We start from the raw sequence: 10,759 nt of genomic DNA on the forward strand, positions 1-10,759 counted from the left end.
ACCCCGCACATTACCGGCGGCGGCCCGCTTTGTACCACGAAACACATCTATTAGCTTAAGCTCATTATTTGTCTAAAACTGAAACTACATTTGCCGTCACATTAACCATATTAGATGGAATACAACAATATTCCACGGCACAGTGAAGCGCAAAATGCCCTCTGCCCATACAAACTCAGCAACAGTTAACGTGACCAAAGCACAAATTGCACAGCGACGGGTAACCCATGAATGAAAGAAAAGTTGTCAAGGAAAAAGGCAACAACATGATCAATAAAAATTGTTAAGTAAGAAGCAACTAGACAGGCTCAAAAAGAGGGGGGAAGAAGCAACTACACAATTGAGAACAAACTGACCAAGTCATAAACACAAACTCATTACAAGCAATCTCATAAGGTCCGCTAGAAGCTACCGGTACAATGTTCCCAATAGGCCAATACCCCAATAGTCTGGCTACAGAAATAAAGCTCCGCTGTGTTCGCAGAGCATACAGATTCGAATCATACAACAAGTTAAATAAGCTCACAAGCACCTTAAGGGTACAAGTCTGGGTTGTTCTAGCATCAGAGGACATGACCAATGTTTCAAATGGACAGATAACTACTATCTCATGACTCAAGCCCTCGGAGTGCAGCTGGCCAAGTGAGACTTGAAGGTCTCCAGCTCTGAAACAACCTCGTCCTCTGGGCGGTAGATCAAATCACTCATTCGCCATATCTGGATCAGTAAAAGAATCAGTAAGAATTTAGTACCAAGCATGTTATCAAGCAAAGGAAAACACCAATGTAACTGTTACACCATATTATAAGTACTCCCTCCGTAAAGAAATATAAGCTCATATATTTCTTTACAGGGGGAGTACGTGTTATTAATATACTCCCTCCGTCCCAAAATAAGTGTCGTTGACTTAGTACAACACTTATTTTGGGAAGGAGTACTATTAAGATGGGTCAGAAGGAAACTGATGATACAGTGCCGATATATTCTTATTCAAGCTATTTTGAGATGGGAGTCATGTATCCGAACTGTAATGTATTTCCAGTTATAAGCACATAAAACTCTATGTACCATATACCGTATATAATATCTAGCATGTCAGTTCTTTCTAGTAGTGTGGTTTACACCATGATTGCGCAATTGTAAGAGAAGTACCTGCAAAGTTCCACCTCCGCCAGTGCTCTCACCATCATCAGATACACTCACAATGGTCCAAGGATCTGAAGAGTTCCAGTGGAAATCTACGATCTTGTCCCTAGCAAGGTGAACAAGATAAACAGATTATTACGGAACAATGGAAATGCAACATCAATTTACGGCATAACATGGTTTTATCGTCCCTGCACATCTAGTTAGCTTTGACTCTCAAAGTATGACAAGATCCAAACCAATTTGGAAGTTGCCAATGGCATAAGCCCTCATTAAGCCCGTGAAGGAATCACAGTAGAATGGAACTCTACTGCTAAATCAAATTTTATTTTTTACGTGCACAAGTAGACATAAATGTCACGGGTGCATAAGATCTCAAGAGCATAAAATAACAATTCCCTCTGTATTTTTATTTTGCCAGAAAGTCTGAGCTACAATATGGTGTAGACTGAAATAATGCTTTCCATGTCCAGGTTTCTCAGATACATTCAAGTCCACAATTGCACAATCATCTATCAGCCCATGTTAGACCAATGATTGGATTTAAGTCTCATGTTTACTAAATTAGTCTGCTTGTGAATTTCTTCAATTCTGTGAGCAATATGGCAGAGAAAATGCCAACGGACATGGTATAACCATTCAAGAAAAAGCCGGGTTTTGTGTTTCATATACCACATGAAGAAGTAAGATATGTAGAAAAACAATGTACCTATGACCTGCGTGTTGAAAGAAAAGCCCGCCAGGTGAATTGGGATTTTTCTTCTTTCCCACCTACACCGCGAGAACTTTTATCAGTCTCAAGACTATTACAGAACTAGTACATGAGAGAGAATGAGTACTGTTAAGTGAACTCCCATCGCCAGCGGCATATACCTTCTCATGGTCCCACACATTTAAGAAACCATCTTCCGCAGAGCTTCCGAAAACAGATGCTTTGTCAGGAGACCACTGAAAAGCACAAGGTATGAATTATTGAACTGACAGTAACCAAATGTCCATATCCACATGAAAAGAACAAGTATGTGGCCAAAAGGTTCTCTTTACATGCCTGAACACAAAGGACGGCAGCTTTATGGCCCTCAAATTTGTGAATTGGAGAACCAGCACCTCCAGGACCCAGATTTCGCCGATCCCACATACGGACAGAGTTATCAGCGGAGCTAAATATGAGAAGAAACCACCATAATTAAATGTGCAAAAAATGACAAATATAGATGAAAGCATAACGTCAAATAGATCTGAAATAACTAAAGATTTCATCAGAGATTATACAGAACTAAGAAGATATTCATGTCCCAGTTGAGACGTACTCCCTCCAATCCAAATTACTTATTGCTGAAATGGATGTATCTAGATATATTTCATTTCTAGATACATATGTTTTAGCGACAAGTAATATGGGTCGGAGGGAGTACTAAATATGGAGAAAAAAATGTGCAAACAATTGACAAACATAGATGAAAAGCCAAATATCAAATACATCTGAACTAACTAAAGATCTCATCACAGATTATTCAGAACTAAGAAGGCATTCACGTCAACATACCCAGTTAAGATGTAGTTAACATCATGAAGATTCCAATCGACACAATGAACATCTCCACCATGAGCTTTCTCAACCTGGACATCAGAAAGAACGCAGTTCCAAAATTAAGATGCTATGTTCATTTGGAAGAAAGAAGTACATTATACTAAAAAGATACTTCAGCCTCTTTACACCAAGACAAAGAGATTTTGGTTGCACTAAAATCTAGTTGACTGTAATCCCAGTGTTACTAAATCTGCTCTATAATCACAAATTCATAACTTGTTCAACCGCAGATAATGTATGTTGGCCAATTTAAACAAAAATGTAAGTACATTTAAGGAAGCAGAATGAAACAACAAAAGAACCATACTACCCGGCAAATATATCAAGCTCATGTGACTAAGAGCATGTTCAGTACTCTTCCCACACTTAACTCGCCTTGCTGGTGGTCAAGGGGGCATGTTTAGTAACCTCGGCACCAAAGAGCGAGCAAGATTCTTGCTATTTTGTAAGGCTAGACAGTGGTGGGTGGGTTTGGACGAGAAAATCAACCATTCCAATGAATCATCAATGTGAGTCATCATTGACAATTACTCCCTCCATTCCATATTAAGTGTACGCCGACACTTAATATGGAACGGAGGGAGTACCAATCATCTCCTTTCCTTAGTGAGCTCTTGATACACAACTTCTTGCAAGAAACAATGTTGATACACATAAGATAGAGAAGAGTGTCACCTTAACAGCTGGGCTGGTACCAGTCCGGGCATCCCAGAGAATAAGACAAGCATCATCACCGACGCTGCAGAACTCCTGTGCACTTTATTCAAAAAAGAAAAGGAGCACCATAAAGATCAAACGTACAAACAAACAGCAAACCAGCACTTCAAGTGCAAGCTCTTACTCATGTAAATTGAAAACCATGTCAATCAAATAGAAAATAACCATAAAAACAAGAAACTTAGTGTAGCATATTACCTTGAAGGGCAGAACTGGACATCTTCAACAGTGCTATCATGGCCGTGGAATACACCTCGAGGATCAACTTTAGGACTATCCTTTTCATTTGCAGTTTTGCTATGCTTGCTGCCTGATGCCCCTGGGGAAGTCTCACTTTTTGAGGAGTCTCCAAGTCCAGATATGTGATCTTGGATGCTCCACCAAACCACAGACTTGTCCTTCCCTATTTACATTTTGCATGTGAACAAAGCTCAAGTTATCACATCAGCTCACTCAAATAAATAAAAGGAACTGACGCATCCCTTACTCCATTGGGTCCACTGAAGTTGACAAGAGACTTTTAACCTTTTAGGTCCCTATTACTTTAAAGGTGATCCAAGTAAGGTCGATCAGATAAGCTAGCAAACAGATGGTCCAGTTATCACATTGGCAGCTTTGGTGATTAGTTCTAAATTTTTTTCTTCATTTTTGCTTTATGTGGCAGCTTTGGTGATTAGTTCTAATTTTTTTTCTTCATTTTTGCTTTATGTGTTAGTGCTGTCATGCCATCTCCCTTTGCCAGCTAAATCAGGAGTGGGCCTATCTTGGCTCACACATGCTCCAATGGAATCGGAAGTTCCGTTCTGAGGTTCATGGACACAAGTAACACAATCGTGTATTACAAAGAAAAAGTATACGGACGTAAACTGTGATATCAAGTCAGATCATCTCCCAATTTCTTGGGTTGTTATTTGTTAGGAACATACAAAGAAGGTTATGTAGAGGGACGGAGGGAACGCTAAGGCGACGAGAGATATTTAATTTTCAGTGGAAAAAAATCCTGGAAGAGACACATTTAGCTTGCGTCTGACATTGCAGTAGATTATGATAAATCCACTTTCCTAAAAAGTTCTTGCCTGTTTTACCGTTTGGTTAATCAACATGTTCCAGCTATTGCAGTTATTTCTCCACAGCATACTATAAAATAAATTCAGCAACCACAAACTGCACCTTGATATTTGAATAAATCAAAAAGGGCCAGAAGATACAAGCATATTACAAGAAAGAATTCTGCTAACCTCCTGAGAGCACATATGGTTCTGCTGGACACATGGCAAGAGCAAACTCAGCATTTTCCTGATGTCCTCTTAAAATCTGACAAACAGTCAACGGTAGTGAGCACTATGTATGAAGGGAAAATATCCCGTGGATACCACTCCTATGGTGAAAATTCCATGGAAGGCATGTTTCAAAATTCCAAAATTTTCTCAAAAGAAAAATAGTTACTGAGGAGCTGGTGTTCTATAAACATATAAAATTTGAATAGCAAACTCGAAATCAGCGAGAGTTCTGAAAAAGAGAACAGAGAAAAGAAAAGTGGAACAGTAAAAATCCCTATCCATGCTGCCAAATTTATTTATTTTTCATCAAAATTAGAAATCCAAATGCAATTATTTAGATGGCAAATGCAATTATGTTCAAACATGAAATTTACATGTCTACAGAACATACCTCGCCTACACATGGTGTATACATAAAAATATTTTTTAGAACTTTCTTGTTCCACAGAGTTTTCACCATTAGAGTGGTTTTCATCCAATATTTTTACATATATGGTACATCAAAAAACTGATCCATTCTAGTAAAGTAAATTGTGTATATACATGCTGTTGACATCCTACTAGAACTTTTCAGAATCCACCCGAAGTCACACAAGTTAAGAAAGAAAAAAAAACATACCAAATCAGGGATATTAGGGATATTATCACTATCCATGCCGTTCACATCCTATATGATTTTTCCAGTCCATCATACAGAAATGCAACTTTCAACATCTCAAAATGACACAAAATTAAGAATTACAGATAAGAGAACATACCAAATCAGGGCGAGAATCAGTAGCTCCTAGGACAGCATGTCTATTTGGCTGGGCCTCAACATCCCAAATAAGCACCTGTTTGGGGACGTAGAAAGCATATAAATTCATAAAATGTCACCGGAATGCTCAAGAGATTATCAACTCTTTCGAAAGAATTAAGCAGCAGTATAAAGGCCTGGACATACATCTGGACTGTCCGTATGAGTGGCGATGATCCTACTGTTCTGTGGAAGCTCCCTGATTCGGTTTACCTGATTACACAATAAACAAACAAAGTCAGAATGCATCAACAACTGACTTCCAACTCATAAATCAAAATGGCATGAAAAGTAAACTGCTAGGAATGCAAGCTAAACACAAGAACACAAAGACCATCTTAGAAAACAGAAAGACACAGATCAGATAACATAAAGTTTCAAAAATGAAGTACCCAGTGTAAATTAAGAGAAAGAGGATAATCAAGATACAGAAAATTAAAAACAGAGTAAGCAACGTGTAAAGAAGATAACTTGGATACTAAGTAGTTGCAACTTAGGAATATACAGGACAAATTATTACCTCTCCAGGGTGAATGATAGTCTTGTACTTCTTTACAAAAGGTGATCGTGCTTCCTCATTGAACTGCGGTACAAAACAGACATCTTGTCAGCTCTATTCTGAACCAATTAATGACCAGTATGAAGAATTCCTAGTTTAGGCCCTCTCGAACATGTTAATGCAAGAATACTCCACAATACATAAAAACCAAGGAACCACCATAAGTATACAATCATATACAGGCATAAGAAACTGGCAGAGAAGGTTAACTGAGAACTGCATGCAGGAAACACCATAATTATACCTTTATACGCAGGCATAAAAATCAGAGGCCAGATCTATATATTTACATGCATCTCAAAAATCACGCTATTCTGCACTAACAAACTGAAATTGTAATGGAAAACCAATGAACAGTGAATAACCTGTGATATGTGTTCTGCAGCTGCAACCCGTGGCTTCACAACTTCACAGTTTGCAATGACCATGGTATTTGGGACACTTCCATCTGTCTGAAACCATCTCAGGAATAAAAAAATACTATAGTTAGATCTGGATAAGAAAATATACTCATTATGTAACAAAAACTGATAATCAGTCGGAGATGCTAAAAATCTGTTTGTGGAAGCACTCAAACGGAGGACTTTTGAAGGTCACCTGCTCTGATAGGTAAAGGCGCTGACGATTCTTATAGGTAGCCTGCTCAAACTGAGGACCCCACCTGTTCCCAATCAAACCAACAGATCGGCAAATAAATTAGTTACAGAACCCACTATTTCAGGTCAAAAACGCTGCAAAAATGAACGAGCATGCTTCCAAACAGAATGCCACTAATCTGCAATGTTATTAGCTTCAAAGTACCAGGTGGTGAGTAAGGATGCACCACAGAGCCGATGCTCAAAAAGCAATATCATCAAATCGTGCTCACTCTATAGATGGCAAGCAATCACATTGAAAAGATAAAACGGTCGACACCGGCAGGAGCCACCACATCGAAACAGTTCATTAAGGCAAGCATTACATGAACAGAGACACCAAACCCCCATCTCAAATAGTCGCATGCCACAAAAAACCTAGAACCCAAAACCCTAGGGCAATAACTCAACCCAAAGTTTCCACCCTGCTCACCATAGCAGCCCAGGCACTAACAACGCGCAGATCTGGAGACACCGCGTGCACAGGCTGCACTGCCACGGAGCAAAACCCTAGATACGTTCGTGAAGGCAAAACCCTAGATACGTTCGTGAAGGCAAAACCCTAGATACGTTCGTGACGGCAAAACCCTAACCCCACATGAATCTACTCGAACACAACGCCTACGACCACGGAACTGCGGGAATGGAGAGGGGAAGCAACAGAGGAGGTCGCAGGAAACGGGGATTACCGGCAGGAGAGGGATGGCCAGACGAGGTTGTGGTTCGCGAACCAGTCGTAGAGGACCGGGATGAGCGACTTCCATTGCGCGTACCGCTCGTCCACCGCCGCCCTCGATCCGCCTCTCTCCTTCATCTCCGCTCCGCTGCTGGCCGCCGCCGGCGACTGCTCCGGCCTCTCTCTCTCTCTCTCTCCCTCTCGCTCTCTGTGCAGGGGGGGGCGCTCTCTGGAGTCTGGACTGTTCCTGTCTGCCTCCCGCTCGGTGCGAACTGACCAGGCGCGGAGGAGTATCTAGGCTGCGGCTGGGGTGAAAACGGTAACAGATGCGGTGTGCAAATGGGCCGAGCCCTTCTGCGTTTGGGCTCGTGGGTACAAACGTCAGAGAACTTTATGGGCTTCAGTAAGTAGGGCAGACAATTTTTGGAGACTACTAAGAAAATATTTTTCTTCTCGAAAAAATGCTAAGAAATTAATTTTTATGCTAATAAAAACTAAGAAAACATTTTGGATTTTCTCAAAAAAATGGAGAAAAGTAACACTCATTTGATGATTTTTCGTTTTTGAGGAAATTTGTTATTCCTTTAATTCAAAAAATATCTTTCATGTATATATTGTACTAGCTAATGTCTGTGTAGATTCTAAAAAAATAATGTTTGTGTGTTGCCATGAAACAGCAAACTTAAATGTGAGATATTGATCAAACATTGATTGTAAAAATACAGATAAAAGCGGGAAAAGAAAACGGTACACAAAAGAAGAAAAAAGCAATATGAAGTATACCTAGAACGACATGTCTAGTGATTTTATTGGAATATTTTCCTTATGCATGTTAATGCACCAAACAGTTAGCAGTGTGGTGGAATTAGGTCAAGAAAACCTATAACTTCATCGATCTTCAGAGTCATGATATATTTACTGAATGATAACTTTAATATGGGATCTTTCTGGACACACGTATAATTAAAAAACCCGAAATATGATATTACTGAACTAAACAAAAGATGCAGTGAAGTAATCATCATAAATGTTTTCCTTTTGTTTCTTCATTGTGTTCACCGCATGGTATAACAAGAAAAAAATCGTCACAACTGAGCTTACATGGCAATTAATCAAATGCCTATTTAATTCACATAGCAATGTTCGGATGTGGATAAACAGCGTGTTTGGTAGTCCTAGGGAAGGGGAAGGGGAATTAGCAGTGGGAGTTGGCTGGGGGGTTTGAATGTGGGAAATAGACTTCTAGTCCCATTTTCTTGTATGGTGATTGAAAGAAATTTCCCGCGAGAATTTGATAGGGAAACTAACTAAGAAAATGGGCCCACCGTCAGTACTCCATTTATAGACATGCGGAGCGGGAGCAATGTACATGGCGACAACTTTTTTCTCTCATTTCCCATTCCCTTCCTCAATTACCAGCCCCCCATCAGGGAAGAGATAAGGGGGAGTTTGGTCCGTAACACTCTTTCCCCTCCCCTCATTAATTTCCATGTCCTCCAAACAAACAAGGGACTTTAAGTCCTACAACCCCCTAATTCCAATTCTTTGATACTAATTGCCCTGAACAAACACGCTGAAAGTAACCCGTGCAATGGAATGCAATACCAACAACTCCTCCCCTCAACACAACATGTGCAGATTGTAATATACATATGTAATAGTGTCGAATGTGTTTGTTCTTGGAAGGAAAAACAATCCAATTTGAGAAAATGTTCATGTCGTACGAGATAAAACGCAGTTTGTGCCATACTAAATGACCCTAGAAACCTCGTTGCACAAAATAAATCATGCAAAATTTACTCTGCACAATCATTCACGAAGAGAAAACAAGATCCAATACAATGGTAGGTAACGAACAACACAACGGGAGGGGTAAAAAGGGAGAACAAGGAGCATATTTACCTTGGGTGATGTAGGAACCCGGGCGCGCCGGCGATGCCACCCTGCGCAGGAGCATACGCGTCTCCAGACTTGCCAACGCCGACCTGCAAGGAATCACGACGTAAGCACGCGCTTACAACTAGCCACTCATCCATCTCTCTCTCTCTCTCCCAGACAACCTATTTGAAACCTACCCACGGAGGATCCCAGCGGCTCGAAAAGAGGGAAAGAAGAGATAGGTGGAGGAGGAAGGCATGGAGATTTCACCAGCGAATCTGGTAGGGCTGGTAGATTGGCAGGTAGCGGGGATGATGAAGGCGGCGGGGTGATGGGACGACATTGCCTAGGGCGTCGGGGGTGGCGTACCGAGAGAATCGTGGGTGTAGGTGGTCACGACAGTTGTTTTTTAAGCGAGTCATAAGTAGTTTCCTTTTTCCCCATCTTAACACATGGCTTCTGTTTTTTTGGGAAAGGAGAAGAGGTGGGTTGGGTTTTTTTGGGGTTATACTCCATCGTGTTTTCAGGTTGTAATCGTTTTTCCTCCAACGAAATGTTGATGCTCATCCACCGAAATGGACTAAAGCGGGGTAATTACTCATACACCCAAGAAATGGCAAACATTGTATATTTCCTTTTATTCCTACTGCAAAATCATGACATGTTTCCATCCATGTGCTTGCTATAGTTAAGTTCTCAAAGCAAGATTATCATGGAACGTTTGCTGGCAACAAATTTTACATGTATGCAACATCTTTTCACATAAATAACCAACAAGTAAGGCGATTTACTAGTCGCGATGTTGTGGCACTAAAGTGCCAACCAGGTCACACGCCATCAGTAGTAAGATCGTCTTCAAGGCGGACCCTTGAACTGCCCGCATACGTCCGGCACGGTTCGGATAGCGAAAACCATCCAACGCGGACCTGTATCGGTCCGCCAAGCGGTTCAGATGTATTTCTTCCGGCAAACCCGAGACACCGAGACAAACGTGAGGGGGCTTTACAGGAGTCCGGGCAGCAAACACGTAGGACTTCGACACCCCCGACCCACCCAAAACCCTTCCCCGGACCCCGCACCTTCGTTGTAACACCCCGAGAATCATGCTACAGTAACTCCCTGTGATTAAGCTAATCATGTTGCTAAACAGGGCTTGATCACATTTGAATCACATTCTTTTTCAAACTCCTAATTCAAACTTCAATTAAATTTAAAAGTGAAAAATAAAAGTTTTCAAAAATTTAAACAAAAATGTTCGGGCCCTGCCAGAAATTGCACTGATAATTACTGTGGAGAAAACACATTTTTATAAAATGCCTAAATATTTTTAAATGAAATAAAACAGAAAAGAAAATAAACAAATAAAAAGAAAACAGAAAACAGAACAGACAAAGAAAAAAGAAAAGAGAGAAGGCCCTCCCCCCACTGGACCCCTGGCCCAACTGGGCCGACCCCCGGCCCAGCCGGCCTAGCCCATCTCC

General features: G+C 40.8%; 1 protein-coding gene across 2 annotated transcripts; it reads right to left on the reverse strand.

Moving 5' to 3' along the window:
* Positions 1-340: 340 nt before the first annotated feature.
* Positions 341-7,699, reverse strand: LOC123078839 (WD-40 repeat-containing protein MSI4). Of its 2 annotated transcripts, XM_044501468.1 has the most exons (16): positions 7,414-7,699; positions 6,687-6,750; positions 6,455-6,541; positions 6,051-6,113; positions 5,678-5,743; positions 5,493-5,567; positions 5,354-5,401; positions 4,693-4,768; positions 3,653-3,857; positions 3,413-3,494; positions 2,693-2,766; positions 2,195-2,306; positions 2,020-2,094; positions 1,856-1,917; positions 1,153-1,252; positions 341-717 (listed from the first exon to the last, which is right to left on the reverse strand). In XM_044501468.1, the coding sequence occupies exons 1-16, from the start codon at positions 7,536-7,538 to the stop codon at positions 616-618; spliced, it is 1,416 nt and encodes a 471-aa protein (XP_044357403.1). In that variant the 5' UTR covers positions 7,539-7,699; the 3' UTR covers positions 341-615. The 2 variants fall into 2 exon arrangements, with proteins under 2 accessions (XP_044357403.1, XP_044357402.1); XM_044501467.1 differs by lacking the exon at positions 5,354-5,401 and having other exon boundaries at positions 7,414-7,661.
* Between the last annotated feature and the right edge of the window lie 3,060 nt (positions 7,700-10,759).

This window comes from Triticum aestivum, chromosome 3D, assembly GCF_018294505.1.
Source record: "Triticum aestivum cultivar Chinese Spring chromosome 3D, IWGSC CS RefSeq v2.1, whole genome shotgun sequence".
Lineage (NCBI taxonomy): Eukaryota > Viridiplantae > Streptophyta > Magnoliopsida > Poales > Poaceae > Triticum > Triticum aestivum.

Coding starts and splice junctions, on each gene's coding strand:
- LOC123078839 (XM_044501468.1), bottom strand. CDS start 7,538: ATGAAGGAGAGAGGCGGATCGAGGGCGGCGGTGGACGAGCGGTACGCG. Junction 5,744..6,050: donor CTATCATTCACCCTGGAGAG/GTAATAATTTGT, acceptor TTGTGTAATCAG/GTAAACCGAATCAGGGAGCT. Junction 5,402..5,492: donor CTGATTCTCGCCCTGATTTG/GTATGTTCTCTT, acceptor AAAATCATATAG/GATGTGAACGGCATGGATAG.